At 44.0% G+C, this 18,358-nt stretch overlaps 1 protein-coding gene across 1 annotated transcript; it reads right to left on the bottom strand.

The window, feature by feature from the left end:
• Window positions 1–693: 693 nt before the first annotated feature.
• S100Z (S100 calcium binding protein Z) lies at window positions 694–3,490 on the bottom strand. Its single transcript, XM_007064510.2, has 2 exons — window positions 3,303–3,490; window positions 694–1,264 (listed from the first exon to the last, which is right to left on the bottom strand). Exons 1-2 carry the CDS (start codon window positions 3,483–3,485, stop codon window positions 1,094–1,096), a joined length of 354 nt encoding a protein of 117 aa, XP_007064572.2. The 5' UTR covers window positions 3,486–3,490; the 3' UTR covers window positions 694–1,093.
• Window positions 3,491–18,358: the final 14,868 nt, after the last annotated feature.

Genomic DNA, 18,358 nt, shown 5'->3' on the forward strand with positions numbered 1-18,358 from the left:
ATAAAGTCATTGTGAGGGGAAAAACAGAGAGTGTCCGCCGGTGGCAAGATCCTCCCACCATAACTCCTGTAGCAGGGCTCCAAAGACTCCTCCCATTTAATGATGCAGCACAAAGAAAACAGAATCACGTGGCCTCATTTACATCTCCCCTGAAGACCCACTTCATTCATGCCTCCTATAAGCAATCAGCTGACATAGTCCTCTGTTCATTTGTTTAAATAATTTATCCTATGCATGAACTCTTTTATGCTGAGAGAAGGGGTTGAACAGAGAGGCATGAACACAATAGAAGTGAAGCTGGGAGAGGTTGGGAAGCTGAAGGAAGCCATGCATTCTGTCCGACTGGATGGGAGGAAGGCATGATTGCAGCCTATCAGTGCAAGTGAAGGGAGGGCTTGAGAAATGAAAACAGAGAAGAAGGTGGCCCAAACTGAGCAGAACTGGTCCAAAAAATCATCCTTTTTGGCCTGCCAAAAAATTAGAGTTTTCAACAGGACACTTCAAAATTACATTAAAAATTCAGTTCAAAACTTCAGTTTTCATTACATTTCATTTCAAATTTTCCCATACAAAAATTGTGTCAAATGAAATTCCAACCACCCCCTCAATTTTTTTTTAAGCTTTTTTAAAAATAACCCATTTTTTCAGGAAAATTTTGTGTTTGAAAAATTTCAACCAGCTCTAAATGTCAGACAGCAAACTGTAGTTTCTGGAGGAATGCGTGCCAGTGGAGGGGGCAGCACTCTAGATGTGGGACAGGGCAGATGAAAAAGGGGTGAATTCGGGTAGCAGGGTGAAACCTCAGAAACTCAGTCAAGTGAACTAATATCTGGAGCTCTTGCATCAGGGAAGTGACAAATACATGATATAAAAAAAGCAGAAAATAAATCTTGGAAGATACTTAGGGCCAGATTGTCAGGTGGTGAAAATCAATATGGGCCCACTGAAGTCAGCAGAGTCCTTCTGCTTTACACTAACTGATGACCTGGTCCTTACGATTTAATAACATTAACATGACATCGTTTGTAGTCACAAAATGCTGATGAGTGCTAACGAAGCATGATTCAGGTACATTTGTCTCTCAGTGGTTCATTTACTTATCATTTCCAATTTCCTTTTGCTTTAGCTGTTCCTCAAAGAAGTCATTGCATGCTACAGTCAAAGCAGCAACCAGAATGACAAATTCATTAAAATCCACTTCATTGTCTTTATTGGTATCCAGATCTTTCATGATCTTATCAACCAGCTGGAGATCCTTTTGGCACTAGAAAGAAAAAAAGAAAATGAAATTTTAAAAAAAACCAAACAGATTTGTTGACCTTCAGTTTGATGTTTCTTAAATGTAGTTAGGCTTGGCAGAACTCTATTTTTATTTTTTTATAATTTGACTGATTTCAGTTTTATTTTTAAGCATTTTTCCATTTTTATCTGTTTACATTTTCTCAGTTGTGCACAATTATGTTTTTAAGCATTTTGTTCTATGTTTATCAATTTAAATGTTCACAGGTACGGGATATTATGGAGAGGGTCAGACAGAAATTATTGAATGATAGTAGATGTTAATATTCAGAGTTAAAGCTTTATAACAGTTAAAACACAAATTGTCAACATCGCATGTCAAAATATACCAAGGAAACTTCCTTAAATTAAATTCTTATAAGTTCTCAAAGAGCATTTTTCTTACTTTGCCTAGCAGTAAGATTTTTTTATTATCAATGGAAAAATAGTTTTTCTTCGGTTTGTGTGTGTATGGTGAAATTGATGATTACCAACATGTACTGATGAAAATCTATCCTTCCAAGCCTAAATATAATCTGCCTGGACATTATTTGTATAATACAGGTATAAAGTGTGTTTCATTTTCTTGAACATACCCACACTAAACCCACAAGCCATCCAGGAATTCCTTTTTTACATGTACTGTATCTTTAACTATTTCAATGTCTTGAACTCAGTTTAACAAGAAAATGACTTAACTGTGGTGCAAATCTTGAATGTATAGTTCTGGTATATCATAGTACAATCCAGTAATGTGCTAAAAGTTTAAGTAGTATCAATTATTTCAATCTGTTCTAAAACTTAAAAATGAAGGAGCTGTGTGAAATTTACATTTAAAGTGTCAGCATATCAATATTAACAGTGTTAAAAGCATAGGGCCAGGTTTTCAATAGAGCTCAGCAACAAATAGGCACTTACATGAAGCAACCAGATTTGGGGAGCTGTCGAGTGAAAATCTGGCTCATGATGTTTATTTTAAAATAGCAACTATATCAGTGTTTGGAGTGGGGTTTTTTTGGTTTTTTTAAAATGCTTTTTATAATTTCAAGACGTTATTTATATAGGGCCAGATAATGCCTTCTGTTGTCACGGTTGGTAGAACCTCACTTAGCAAGTACGGTTCCTACTCAATATGAGTAAGGGCAGCAGAATCTTCCCATAATAATAAATCAATAGACAGGATTAAAAAGAAAATCCAGTCCAAGAAATTTCATAAATTGATTCAAAATAATCCTGTTGTTGTTGTTAAAGACCACAAAACGGTTAGGATTACTAAAATACAGGGAATCAATTATGTACCAGATTCCATAAGAATTTCAGTTTGAATAATTTAAGAACACAACAGATGTGCATAAATAAATTCAAATCAGCAATGACTGTGAGAGCTCTTCTCAGCAATATCTCTGTTCAGTACAGATAGGGAGCTATATTTGGAACATACAGGATTGCCAATAAACCTGTGAAGAAACGTGTACCATACAACTGTAAGCCTGAAGAAGCCCTTAAAGAGCATGAAACATTCCCGACACTGATCACAATCAGTCTGCATATGTTTGGGAGTGCACAGTCATTTCCATTCACTGCACTTAAAACTTTCTCTCGCCTCCTGAGAACTATATACCTGTATTATATCCCAATTTTGCTGAGGGCTGGTCTACACTCAGTTCTAACTAAATTGATTAAAAGTGATTTAACGAAATCATTTTTTCTACTATTTCTAGATTGTATTTGGCACTGATGTTCAAACACACAGCTGAATAATCAGTGACTTACGTAGTTTTCATCATTTGTGACGAGTGGTTCAAAGCAAAGGTGCACATTTTAATATACTCATCAAACAAGACACTTGATATTAGCGCTTTCTCTTTGGATCCACAAACACAGTTGTCATTTGATTGTATAGTTTAGATGCTGTCACATCATGGACTTGATTGTATAAGGAAACGCTCTTCTAGAATCCTTCAGTAGCTATTTCCCTCACCCACTAAACCTTAATTTAAAGAGATGTAGAAACTGCCTCTTACTGAAAGGAAGTCAGTGAGTTCACTGGTAAGGAGCTGTTTGAGTTCTCCTTTATTCAGTTTGTATTTGTCCCCTTCTTTGCCTGAGTAATGGTGAAAAATCTTGATCAAGGTGTCCATAGCATTCTCCAGCTGTGTAGGCATATTGTGGAGTGGAACAGCTCTAGGACAGAGAACAAAAATCATTGGTACTGTACATGAATTATATAGAACTCAAGCATGTGAGCCTGGTGCAGCTGTAAAACAGAAGCTGTCATAAATACTGAAAAACATGTATTCATTTGATCCATATAATCAAATGGTGGTTTACATTGCTAGACTATGATATTAAAACAAAACATTGTACTTCAGACATCAGAGATTAGCTCTGGAAAATAAATGTGAAGGGTTAAACGAAAGCTCTACTCTGCATCCAGTATGATAAACAGGAAAACATTTGTACAGCAAGTTGAAACCACAGGCATAAAGAAAGCATATTATACCAGTGCATAATCTCCTACCTGTTCAACCAAAAGAGTATTGTCAACAGGTAATGATAGCTAACTCATACGCACATTTATACTGAAGGCTCCCCCCTTGTGCACCGATTTCCCTGATGCTCAGAGGGAAATCACCAGTGATAGCAGATTCAAATGCTGGAGCATCAGCTTTCACTTTATTGGGTCCTACTGTTTTGTTTTTTTAAGTCACCTGGAATGAACAGGTGTGAGCTTCTGTCCCCAAGTGGCCTTCCGGGGGCTGGCTTCACTGAACATTCTGTAAGGAGAAGAGCAATAGTATCATTAAAACTGAAGAGGGTGGAAATACAATTAGTTGCTAGGAAGCTGAGGATTGGGAAAATAACTAAAAATAGAGATCAGGTGAAGGGGAAACATTGCTTTGCGTAAACCAAGGGAGAGCTCTTACAAAGCCATAATGAAGATAAAGATAACGGGAAAGTCAATAGCAATATCATACAGCAAAAACTGAACCTTATCAATTTTACAGACTAGATGAAAGGTTACCAAGAAAATACACACAGGGAACACTGTAGCTAATGTCCACCTAATTTCTAAAACACATGGACACAAACCTGTCTACTATAGTGATTAAGTGCTTTATCAATATCTAGACACACAGAGACAAGCATGCTTTCCTGGAATGGTCACAAAGAAAAGGTTTGTTTCTGATTCCATGGATATTTGTTTACTACGTTTATTAATTTTTTTCACTATGAACTCGTCACAAAAAAAAAATTCACTGAAAGCAACAAAAGTGCTGTAAATGGTGCATACAAAATATTTCTTCTTTTATTGTTTGACCTTTTAAAAATGGGCCCATGTGGGGGCCTGGAGAGCAAACTTAGAAGTGACAATGACAAAAATCAACTCAAAAATTCCCTCCAAATGAAACCACGATCTCTTTCTAATCTAATCTGTGTGCATTTCTAAAGCAGCAAACCTTAATGTCTAGGCACTTGGGGCCAGCTTTGCAAAGATATTTAGGCACATCAAGATGCAAATAGATGCCTAGTGAGATCTCCAAAAGTGACTAGACCCTCATACTCAAATGTATTTAGGTGCCTCACTTCCACTGAAATCCCTTTAGGCACACATTTGAATATTTAGGAGTCTAAATACCTTTGTGAATCAGGCCCTTGCTTGATAAGGTCCTCATCATGATATGTATGCACTCAGGAGAAAACCAGATCACCTCCCTTACACAAATGCCCCTGAGTACATTTATAGATGAGTCCTGCATCTGCTCCCCAGGTCAACAGACTTGTGCTTGGTCTTGTTAGACCAAAGAGGGAAGTGAAATTAAGGGTCAAGGGCCTTCCAGTGAGAATCTCCTGCTATCAGCCCTCAGAGTTTGGGAACATGTTTTATCTCCAGTTTAGGAGGAGAAGCTGAGGGAATTGGGGTTATTTAGTCTGCAAAAGAGAAGAGTGAGGAGGGATTTGATAGCAGCCTTCAACTACCTGAAGGAGGGTTCCAAAGAAGATGGAGCTCGGCTGTTCTCAGTGGTGGCAGATGACATAACAAGAAGCAATCGTCTCAAGTTGCAGTGGGGGAGGTCTAGGTTGGATATTAGGAAACACTGTTTCACTAGGAGGGTGGTGAAGCACTGGAATGGGTTACCTAGGGAGGTGATGGAATCTCTATCCTTAGAGGTTTTTAAGGCCCAACTTGACAAAGCCCTGGCTGGGATGATTTAGTTGGTGTTGGTCCTGCTTTGAGCAGGGGATTGGACTACATGACCTCCTGGTCTCTTCTAGCTCTAATATTCTATGATTCTATTATTCTATTCCCATTCACCCCAATATCCAGTGGGTATTCTCTACCTGTGCTACATTCTTTTCCTGTCTCTCTCACCATACCAATGAATGAAGTCAAACACACTGAAAAGCTCCAAATGATACCAAATGCAGTAATTTATCTACTTGGCAATTATGCATCATCACTGAGCTCCTCTCTCTGGTCTGGCTCCCCAATGAGTACAGAGCCCAGTTCAGAGTCTTTGTCCTGATAATCAAAGCCCTCCACAGGATTGGCCCTAGCTACCTAAGAATTGACTTTCCCTCTTTGACCAGTACCTCCTATGACAGCTACGTTCCAGTGGACCCCTGACACTGCTGCATACCAGCGGTGGGGGGGTAGGGGAAGGGTTGTGAATGTGGAAGACAGAGCTTGTAATGGAGTAGGACACGCATTATTCAGCTCACCCCACCCCACCCCCGAGAGAAAATTCATGACAGGCCCCCACCGCCTTCAGAACTGAATACAAAACTCATTTCTTTCACCTAGTTTCTCTTTCTCTTCTCTCTCTGGCACACAAATGTAAACAAGCAAGCAAACAGAAATGCTATGTATAAATCCAACTATCTCTCCTACCGCCTAGGAAGAAATAGAGAGAGATTGTTATCACCCTTTCTGTTTTAAATCAGTGTGAGGCACTCATATACTCCAGTGATGGGAGCCATATAAGCATCTCGATAGATGTCATTCCTCATCTGCCTGTCTCCTTTGCCATCAGGGCAAGGTGCTCCCCATCCTCTTTTGATTGTACCTTCCTTAAAAAATCAATGCAAACATAAGGGGCTCAGTTGTGCCTACTAGACAAAGACCCACAATGGGGGAGAAAGGGAGTCTCACAGAGGTACCCCATCCCAGCAGGGATTCTAGGAGACACCTAGTGTGTAGAGGGCTCTCACCCTGTACTATACCTATGCATGGAATTCAGCAGGTGCTCCACTCCCTGGCACCATCCACTTGCTCTCCCTTTTCAGGTGGCTAACACCCACAGAGTTCTACTGGGAGGCAGCCTTGTGCTCTGGTGACGTCATTACCCATGGTCATATAGCCCGTAGTCATAAATCTGGGTACTGTGAGGAGGATTGTTTCATTTACTCAGCGCTGTTGAGATGGTATCTCAAGCAGCCAGGGCCATTCAGGCTTGTGTCTTCCTGTGATCACTAATACCTACATCATTGCTCAGAAATGGTTATTAATCAAGACAAATAAAAACACCTGAATAAGACTATTAAATAACAGCAAAAGTTAAGCGCTGCTGAATCCACAAATGAAGGGTACTAACTGTGGAACATCCACCGTCGAATATATAATTCAGCATGTATCTCTCTAAACCACATTCACCATCTAGCTACTGAATATTGTAAATTCAATTAACTAAGCAGAGAAAGCAATGGGTATAATTTTCAGATGAGAGGTAAAAACTTTCAGCGCAGCCACCCTCAGGACACGAGAGAGAAAGTTATATCTGTCTTTTCCACCACACCAGCTCAATAATTTATACAATGATATAATCTGCATAGCCCCTTTCAGCACTCTGACTACTTTACTTTAGCTAATTGTCTAAGAAACTCTTTATTCCATGGGGCTGGCTTATATTTAATAGCATGATCTGCTGTGCCAAAGCTCTTTTGTCAAGAGATTCTTTTCATTTGTTTCCCAAGAATCTGTCATGAATTCGCTTAGCTCTTCTGTTAGAGGAATCCTGTAAGATGCTGAACACCCTCCCTTTCCAGATTACTAACCCTTTCAGGAGTGTGATTTATCTTGCATACCCCCAAGTTTCACCTCACTTAAAAACTACTTGCTTACACAAATCAGACATAAAAATACAGAAGTATCACACCACGCTGTTACTGAAAAATTGTTTCCTTTCTCATTTTTACCATATATTTATAAAATAAATCAATAGGAATATAAATATTGTACTTACATTTCAGTGTATAGTATATAGAGCAGTATAAAGAAATCATTGTCTGTATGAAATTTTAGTTTGTACTGACTTTGCTAGTGCTTTTTATGTCGCCTGTTGTAAAACTAGGCAAGTATCTAGATGAGTTGATGTGCCCTCTGGAAGACCTCTGTGCACCCCCAGGGGTACGTGTACCCCTGGTTGAGAACCACTGCCCTAGAAAATTAGGTGGTTACCCAAAATTAATAGAAATCAGTGCATTACTTTCACCTTCCTTTCAAGCTGCATTACTTGCTCTGTTTTAATACAGGCTGTACTGTATCTTGCTAGCTAATAACAGCCCACTGAAGTCAATGGAAAGGCTCCCAGTGGGATCGGGTCCTATATAAATTCCCTTCATAGCTGATGACCAAACTTTATCTCAACTTTCTGACCTATAAATCAGAAACAAAACTAAACACAGCCTGATCTCCTGGCTTAGCTAATTAAGACATATCCCCTTTTTGTTCTGTGTGCTCCTTTCAGACAGTCCCAGCGCTGCCCTCCTCCCAACAGCTGATAACTAAGAGGAGCTTGATCCCGCTCTTAAATATGGAAATACACTCTGTAAAATCCATTGCTATCTGAGATGCAGTGGCAGTTTAGAAGTGTTTTCATATTGTATGGTGTGACTAGTGTATGTTGGTCCACAGTATAGGGCCAGATTCTGTCCCCCTTACCCATGCTGGATAGTATCTTACTGCACAAATAGCCCATCCGACTTCAGTGGGGCTACACACAGAGGGTAAGATTGGCCCTTGCCCTACACACTTGTGCAGAGGGGTTGGAGGCATAAGGCACTCCTTTACTCTTCTGTGTGGGCTATGACCTGCTGGGCCGCAGCATGGGGGAAGACCAGCCTCTGTGGAGGCCACTCCTCCCCTTTCCACACAGATGGTCATATAATGGGTGGAGTCTTGGCTCCACGTGCTTCCCCACAACGTGCTGGCTAGCACAACGGAGCTGTGGCGGCGGGAGGAGCACTGTGCTCTTGGTATAGTCCAGAAGTGGCCTCCTTCCCCTGGGATAAGGGGAGTTAGGATCTACTGAAACCCTCTTCCACTCACTTCCCAAAAACTCAGTTCGACTCTGGAATTTCTCAATCAGGTGACAGCAACACTATTTGACAGCAACACTATGCCCTAGCTGGCCATGCTCAGAGCTGGGGTGGTGGCTGCAGGGCACATCACATATCCAAAGTTATAGAGCAAAACTTTGCCTTATATATGTCTCTACTGCCTGACTTTACATTGCAATACGCACTTCATGATTGGCTTGGTTACTTTTCAGGAACCAGTCCCTGTACAGCATGATCTGTCCATGTACAGTTCATGTATAACCTGAGATCTACATTCCAGGCTTGTCTTGTCCATTGTCTCCATCACCTGCTTAACTTAGCTAGACTGACTCCAGCCTAATGCTTGTTATGCCCTTATTTACAGCTGATTCTTCCATTCACCTTCCCAGTCATGCCAGTTGAGACATGAGGTCTTACTTGTGTCAAGTTACTCAGGTCAAATTAGGCCTACAGGGGAGACAAGGGGAGTTGTCGTGACGCTCAGAATCCCGATTCCTTGCCAGGTCTGCTCCTGGGGCAGCACACCCACATGCTGCCTCTTCCCGGAGCAGATGGCAAACTGGCAGTATAGGCCACAATTAAGTATTGCTCCATTTATGTGAGTAAGAGTGGCAGAACTGGCCCTTGGTTAGCATCTGGTTTTCAACATTTGCCCCAAACTATATTGGCAATATCTTCTGGCAAATAATTGCTGAGCTGGAGAAGGCAATTCAGCCCTTCCTCCACACACACAAACCCCTTACCTCCACCCTGTACATATCTGCTTTTTCTGCTCTCAGTGACCAGCCTCATCCAGATTCGGGCTGCATGCATGACTAATCAATGCTGGTGGCATAAGCCTTGACTGGAAGGAATGTGGAGGACTTGGAGGCTCTGGGGAATGGAAGTAGTATAAAATAAAGAGGGTTTTATTTTGAACAAATATTTACTGGTGAGTTCTAATCAGCATTTTAGCATTGCTCTTACTAGGAAAAATCAGTTTAAACCAGAAGCCTGACATATATCTAATGCTTTCTAGGTTTTGACATCCAGATTAAAATCCCATCCTGTGACATTGTGGGGTTCCAATCCCACTTTAAGTGCAAAACTATCGTTTCTTGCACAATAAAATCTTATATTTTCAGTCAAAAGCTGTTATCTAGACAGCACTTTGTAGTTATGTGGTACTTACCTTGTCCACCTGTCTGCTGCTGGGGATAGCTTTTCTAGTCAAATTTCTCCTTTCTTATTTCCTCCTCCTCTCACCATGGATTTTCCCACGTCTACATGCCCTTCTTGCATCTCTTTCCCTTCTTTCCTCAGCTGAGTTTTCCCTATCCTCCTTCATTTATCTGTGTTCTCCTCTTAACTTCAGTATCTGTTTTTCAGTTCTCTCAATATATTCAGCCATTCTCCCTTCTATATTTCTTCTGCTTTCAGTTTTCCTTCCCATTTTTACTGTAATGCACCACAGGGGACAGAATTGGGATTATGGGGCGATAGCCCCTAAATCAAAGAGTTCGGGTCCTAAATACCCCCTTTAAATGGGCTGCTTTTTGACAGTCACCCAAACTGATGAGTATTGTTGTTCAAATACCCTCATCTCATGCTGTTTAGATTTCCATTTGGACAATATAGTGTATTCTCTTCACTTCCTTTCCCAGCATACAAATTCTTGCATAGATGCAGTCCTAGCTAGTAACCTTCAGGTCAGTTAGGTCTCCCTCTGCACAGAATGTTCCTTCCTCCTGTAGCACTGTTTTGGGAGAGAAATAAGAGCAACCTCTGTGCCAGAGATCTTCTATCTGAGCCACTACCTACTCCTTGCTTTGCTTCCCCAGAAGTCAGAGTTCAGTTTCTCTCTCCAAGGCCCCCATCAGTAACTGCCTCAGCTACCAGTTCACAGCAGTGAGGCCAAGTTGCCATAAGCAACAGACTATTTTCCTGGTGATTTTAAAGAAAGACAGAGATTTAAAAAAAAAGAAGAGAAAAAAGATAAGTAGAAATACTGCTGATTAACAAATATTACAGAAAGCATCACTAGACTGGCCCTAAGTTTAAGTGACAAACAGGTACTTGCAGCTGAACATCCTTTTGCTCTTTCAGGCCTTTAGGTAACCACACGTGTCCAAGTCACTTTTTACATCAGCACAGCAGGCCTACACTAGGGATCTGCACCAATGGGTGCAAAATACCCAGAGTAGGCAAGGCCTCAGCATACAGCTGGCTTTTCTTCGTGTCAGGCGGACTCTAGTTACATAGCCTCAGAGTATCTCTCTTTCATTCTGTAACTGGAGACTGTGCAGCCAATACCACTAGGCTTTGGCAGTTCAAGATTCAATTAGCACTTGGCATTACATCAGCTTCCAGACCAGGCCAAGACGGTAATTTTCTTTGTGGGAAATCCACTCATTAATAAGACAAACCCTTCCTTTTGTAATACGAATTCTGACTGACTCATGTTTCATCCTACTTCAGACTCACATGACTTTTAAACAGGTGTGGATGTGTGTTGGGGGCGGGGAGGTAAACATTTCTCCTAATCCACATTATTAATGCCCCATCTCTTCATCTCATGCAAGGCTCTCACACATAGGGTGAGACTATGCCATTAAGGCACAACCCAGCTTTGAGGGCGTTTGTGAACTCTGGAAGGCACCATGCACTCCAGACCCCTGCCTCCCATGTACCCAGGGAGCATGCCCACTATTCCACCCCTGAGGATTGTGGAGTTTGCATTCCTTGCCATGGCTGGCCAGCTGTACTAGCAGGTGCAGGGGGATGAAGGGGGGGTCTTACCTATGCTACAAATGCTTTTCAGGTACAGCTAGACCGATATAACTCCGCTAGCACAGCCCCCTTCTGGAGATGCAGCATAAACTGACAGAAGGAGTTCTACCGGCACAGCTGGACCATGTCCCCGAATGACATAGAAGCACTCCTCTCTGTCGGCATGGCTGTGCCTACCCCGGGGGCTTTACCAACATGTCTATGTCAGCTAGCATGGAACAATTCCTGTGCCCTGGTGACCACAGAGATTGCAACTGTGCCAGACTTGGGCAAGGAGGGAGGAAAGGCTACGTGTGCCCGCCTCACCTTGCATACCCACGTCCCAGCATGGCACAGTCTGGCTCATTGTCGTTAGCCCTTAAGAAATAAATAATGACGCGCTCTATGGCCCAACACTGCAAAGTGCCGAGCATCTCCCAACCCCCACTGACTCCACTAGGAGCCATGGATGCTCATCACCTTGCAGGTGGCACTCAGTACCTTACAGCATTAGACCCCTTCAGTGGTATTCCATTGCCATCTACATAGAGATAGTCTCTTTGAATGCCTAAACTAAGTTTTTGCCCAAGACAAAGGTACTTCTGGCTAAGGCAGTTGACTGGGACTCATGAGAGCTGGGTTCAATCCCTGGTTCTTCCACAGATTTCTTCTGTGACCTTGATCAAGTCATTTAATCTGTCTGTGCCTCAGTTCTCCATGTGTTAAATGGTGATAATAATCCTTCCTTTCTCCTTTGCTGTATTTGTCTTGTCTATTTAGACTGTAAGCTCTTCGGGGCAGGAACTGTCTCTAGCTATGTGTATGAACAGGTGTCAGGTTCCCTGTTGGGGCCTCTAGGTGCTACTGTAATACAGTTAATAATAATATTGGTTTCTGGGAGAGATGAGCTCCACAGGGTGGGGCCCTGTGCAGAGATGGCTCTTCACCAGGGAACAGGGAGCCAGTGTAAATCATAAAGCACAGTTAGTGTATGCTAATTGACAGAAGAGGCAAGATGGCCATTTTGAATTAGCTGCATTTGGGGAGTGTTTGCCTTCAGTCTCTGGTTCTGTGAGTTGAAAAGGTCCAGCCTAGAGGTGACACACAAATGGACCCAACCTCTAGCTGTGAGAAGCAATAAATACTGCCCAAAGGCAGTCCGAGTGAGGGTGTTGAGGTTGACTTCATTCCATATTTCCAAATAATGTCAACATTATATTGCTAGATAAAACAGTGTCAGGTTTCAGAGTGATAGCCATGTTAGTCTGTATCAGCAAAAAAAACCGAGGAGTCCTTGTGGCACCTTAGAGACTAACAAATAGTGTGCACATCAGCTTTCACTTAGTTGGTGCATATACAACTGTTGGGAATCATTTTCTTTGGTACACAGGTGCCCCTTAGTGTCCTCCTGAAGAACTGCTACTGCTCACCTCCAGACTGAACACAAGTTACAGCTGCCAGAATTAACTCTGCGGGGGGGGGGGGGGGGGGGGGGGGGGGGGGGGGGGGGGGGGGGGGGGGGAGGAGAGCGGTGTTGGGGGGAGGGGGTGGGGGGGGGGGGGGGGGGGGGGGGGGGGGGGGGGGGGGGGTGGGGGGGGGGGGGGGGGGGGGGGGGGGGGGGGGGGGGGGGGGGGGGGGGGGGGGGGGGGGGGGGGGGGGGGGGGGGGGGGGGGGGGGGGGGGGGGGGGGGGGGGGGGGGGGGGGGGGGGGGGGGGGGGGGGGGGGGGGGGGGGGGGGGGGGGGGGGGGGGGGGGGGGGGGGGGGGGGGGGGGGGGGGGGGGGGGGGGGGGGGGGGGGGGGGCGGGGGGGGGGGGGGGGGGGGGGGGGGGGGGGGGGGGGGGGGTGGGGGGGGGGGGGGGGGGGGGGGGGGGGGGGGGGGGAGCGGGGGGGGGTGGGGGGGGGGGGGGGGGGGGGGGGGGGGGGGGGGAGGGGGGGGGGGGGGGGGGGGGGGGGGGGGGGGGGGGAGGGGGGGGGGGGGGAGAGGGGGGGGGGGGGGGGGGGGGGAGAATGTGTTTAAAGATTCTGTCAGATTTGCTTGAGGTAACACAGAGGTTGCTTTGTTTATACTGTCAATAAGCTTCACTAGTCTAAGAGATTTGTATCAGCCATATCAAGGAAAACAACAAATATTATGAATAAAAATGAGTGAGAGAGGAAATATCTATTGCTCACAGATTACTAAAGCCTGATTCAGCAAAGCATTTAAGCACATGCTTAAATCTCATTGAAGATACTTTAAATCAATGGGTTTCAAACACATGCTTTGCTGAATACAGGCCATGCATTCTGTTAGTGAAAGTCACACACATATCCCTGGGCTGTGAAAACATGTGGTTCTGAAGAACTTACCCCAAACTTACCCCGGGTGGTGAAAACAGAGAGCAAAAGCATTTCACAGCAACACCATAGTACATGGGGAACCATGACAGGGAGCGAGGGCAAAGGATAGCAATAAGAAGAAATTATTGTTAATTATATATATTGTTATCTCTTAATTGTGCTGTGGAATCACCTCCATTGCCAGTGTGCATCTTTTAAATTCCGCTCAGAGCAGGTCTAGACAACATGGTGGCTAAAATGCCAGTACCTCACTCCTGGGGGGATTCTGTGCCACGGCGCATGCACAGAATTCATTTCCCCTGCAGATTTCTTTGCTTCCTCACAGAAAAATGACTTCTGAGGGGCAAACAAAGGGAAGCCACAAAAGTGGTCATGTACTCCTCCCCAGCAGTGCAGGCACGTCATTTTGGGTGCCGAGGGCAGCCGATAGACAGGTAAATCACCACAGGGCTGGGGATGCCATGGCTGGTGGCTCCTAACCTGTGACAGGCTCAGCTCCTTTGCCCCTGCAAGGAGCGACAGGGGCCGGATCATACCAACCCCCAGAAACCTCACCCAGCTGCAGGAAGCTCCACATCCTTCCCAGCCCCGTTTCCTGCCCCCATCACTCCTCAGTGGCTGTGGGATTGTCACTGGGATCTTAAAACCCAAAGTAGCGGTAACTTAACTGTTTCATTCCAGGCAGCGTCAGGGATAAATCAACAGGAACCCAGCACTTCCAGCTGATGAAAGATGATACAAATCTGTGTGCTCTTATCTAAAACTAGTATTTATTAGATTTAAGCACACCCAGAGACAAGCAATAGGTTTATACTATCCCAAATTATCACCTAAACTCTGAGATGGTATTGAGTAACTAGCAGCAGGTCAGCAATGGCCAGTGACTTCCCTGCCAAGGAGTAGGATGTCAGGGGAAAAGTCTCTCAGGATAGCTTCAGAGAACTGCTCCAAAGTACACTCTGTTAGCTAGTCCTTTTATAAGTAATTTTTTAAAAACACATAGCTCATAGTGACCCCTACTGGGCATGACTTCTCCTAACTTCAATAAACTACATACACAGAGAATATGCAAAAATGGGTCTATATATCTTCCTGCTGTATTTTCCACTGCATGCATCCGATGAAGTGGGTTTTAGCCCACGAAAGCTTATGGCCAAATAAATTTGTTAGTCTCTAAGGTACCACAAGTCGTCCTCGTTTTTTTTTGCTGATACAGACTAACACAGCTACCACTCTGAAACCTATTCCATAATAAGCTTCTGTTGTTTAAAAGGACATGCAATACCATCTATAAACAGACGAGGGAGCCCTTATAACTTCTAATCTTACTATCAGCCCTTTTAAATTGTTTTCCAAAACATTAAACAAAATATGATTCTATAGTTAACATTGTATCCACTCAAGCTGCCACTGAAAAATATTGCCCTCACAATAATATCAAATACTCATAACAGTATTGATCCATCTGCCATCTCACTGATGATATCATTGGAGTCACAATTTATAATTATATCACTGTTCATCTCTATAGCACCTTTCATCGCAAAGGATCTAAAAGTACTTTACAGTAATGTATGAATGGCATCAGTGAATGCAGCCATCTGTAGAATGGATTAGGGTAACCAGCCGGCACGCAGTATGCAACAGAAGAGGAGGGCAGGGAGTTAGGGTCCGTACCAGCAGGGCCGCCGACGGGGCGCTTTAAGTGGCAGCGTTTTAAGGAGGGTCCTTTGCCGCGGCAGCACTTTAATGTCATTGCTCCTCCACCCCCGGCTGCCGACGGGGGCAGGCAAAAGGAGGAGCTGCCCCTGGGCGGCAGTGGTGATCAGAGCCCTGGGCTCTTTAAACCACCGGGCAGTGCGAGGCAGGGAGCATGGATGGGCTGGCTGGTGTATGCTGACCCCTCAACCCCACCCTTTCTGCCCAAGGCCCTGCCCCTTCCAGGAGGGGCCGGAGCCAGCCCCCATACCGGTAAGTCTAAAGAGTTACTTTCACCCCTGATCCCAGCCCTTCTTATTAACACATGACTTTCTCCCACTCTGTAATAATATCTCTGGGCCTAAAATCTTCCTCCCACTGAAGTCATTGCAGAAACACTTTTTATTCATTGGGCAGTTTGGGTTTGTTTTATGTTACTTGTTGTTTTCTCTCTTTCAGTAGAAGATCTATTGTGCTAAGGGTTTGTTGCCTCTTTTCTTGTATCAAATAATGCTAGCTGTCTTCTGTGTGCTCCTACCTCCTTTTGTCTCTATTTAATCAACCTTGGATTTCTATCTTTACATTGTACTTGTAGCATATATAAACTCATGGCAATGTCATTGCATAAACAGACATTAAATATGTTGTCCCACCGCAGAAGTACATTGGGATGAGGGTGATCTCCTCAGTACATGCAAAGGCTCTGAGACTGATTGAACATTCAAATAGGAAACAAAGATTTCCCTACACCTCGGGTGGGAAAGTGGGGGGGGGGGGGAGGGTTCACCTCCCACCCTGAACTCTCCCATCACCCCCAGTGGTCAACTAGTTTTGCCAGTTTAGTTGTTTTCCAACCTCCCTGTAAATTCAAATATCCCCTCTAATCTCAATTCCTGGGGAAATCCCGGGAAACAACATTCAAACAAAAAGAAAAGGAGTACTTGTGGCACCTTAGAGACTAACCCATTTATCTGAGCATAAGTTTTCGTGAGCTACAGCTCACTAGCTGTAGCTCACGAAAGCTTATGTTCAAATAAATGGGTTAGTCTCTAAGGTGCCACAAGTACTCCTTTTCTTTTTGTGAATACAGACTAACACGGCTGTTACTCTGAAACCTAACATTCAAACAATGCCCTAAGGATCCAGTACTGTAAAGTGTCAACTACCCTCAACTCCCAGGTGCTCAGCCTGTTGAAGGATAGGGCCCAAGTAGGTAAATGTGTGATCACTGAAATTAAAAAGAAAAGGAGTACTTGTGGCACCTTAGAGACTAACAAATTTATTAGAGCATAAGCTTTCGTGAGCTACAGCTCACTTCATCGGATGCATTCAGTGGAAAATACAGTGGGGAGATTTATATACATAGAGAACATGAAACAATGGGTGTAACCATACACACTGTAACCAGAGTGATCACTTAAGGTGAGCTATTACCAGCAGGAGAGTGGGGGACGACGACACACCTTTTGTAGTGATAATCAAGGTGGGCCATTTCCAGCAGTTGACAAGAACGTCTGAGGAACAGTGGGGGGTAGGGGGGAATAAACATGGGGAAATAGTTTTACTTTGTGTAATGACCCATCCACTCCCAGTCTTTATTCAAGCCTAAATTAATTGTATCCAGTTTGCAAATTAATTCCAATTCAGCAGTCTTTCATTGCAGTCTGTTTTTGAAGTTGTTTTGTTGAAGAATTGCAACTTTTAGGTCTGTAATTGAGTGACCAAAGAGATTGAAGTGTTCTCCCACTGGTTTTTTAATGTTATAATTCTTGATGTCTGATTTGTGTCCATTTATTCTTTTACATAGAGACTGTCCAGTCTGACCAATGTACATGGCAGGGGGACATTGCTGGCACATGATGGCATATATCACATTGGTAGATGTGCAGGTGAACGAGCATCTGATAGTGTGGCTGATGTGATTAGGCCCTATGATGGTGTCCCCTGAATAGATATGTGGGCACAGTTGGCAACGGGCTTTGTTTCAAGGATAGGTTCCTGGGTTAGTGGTTCTGTGTGGTTACTGGTGAGTATTTGCTTCAGGTTGGGGGGCTGTCTGTAAGCAAGGACTGGCCTGTCTCCCAAGATCTGTGAGAGTGATGGGTCATCCTTCAGGATAGGTTGTAGATCCTTGATGATGCATTGGAGAGGTTTTAGTTGGGGGCTGAAGGTGATGGCTAGTGGCGTTCTGTTATTTTCTTTGTTGGGCCTGTCCTGTAGTAGGTGACTTCTGGGTACTCTTCTGGCTCTGTCAATCTGTTTCTTCACTTCAGCAGGTGGGTATTGTAGTTGTAAGAATGCTTGATAGAGATCTTGTAGGTGTTTGTCTCTGTCTGAGGGGTTGGAGCAAATGCGGTTGTATCGTAGAGCTTGGCAGTGGACACTAGATTGTGTGGTGTGGTCTGGATGAAAGCTGGAGGCATGTAGGTAGGAATAGCGGTCAGTAGGTTTCCGGTATAAGGTGGTGTTTATGTGACCATTGCTTATTAGCATCGTTATGTCCAGGAAATGGATCTCTTGTGTGGACTGGTCCAGGCTGAGAGTGATGTTGGGATGGAAATTGTTGAAATCATGGTGGAATTCCTCAAGGGCTTCTTTTCATAAATTCATAGATATTTAGGTCAGAAGGGACCATTATGATCATCTAGTCTGACCTCCTGCACAACGCAGGCCACAGAGTTTCATCCACCATTCCTGCAAAAAACCTCACACCTATATCTGTGCTATTGAAGTCCTCAAATCGTAGTTTAAAGACTTCAAGGAGCAGAGAATCTTCCAGCAAGTGACCGGTGCCCCATGCTACAGAGGAAGGCGAAAAACCTCCAGGGCCTCTTCCAATCTGCCCTGGAGGAAAATTCCTTCCTGACCCCAAATATGGCGATCAGCTAAACCCTGAGCATATGGAAAGATTCATCAGCCAGATACTACAGAAAATTCTTTCTTGGGTAACTCA

The sequence above is a fragment of the Chelonia mydas genome, chromosome 5 (genome assembly GCF_015237465.2).
Source record: "Chelonia mydas isolate rCheMyd1 chromosome 5, rCheMyd1.pri.v2, whole genome shotgun sequence".
NCBI classification, from domain to species: Eukaryota; Metazoa; Chordata; order Testudines; family Cheloniidae; genus Chelonia; species Chelonia mydas.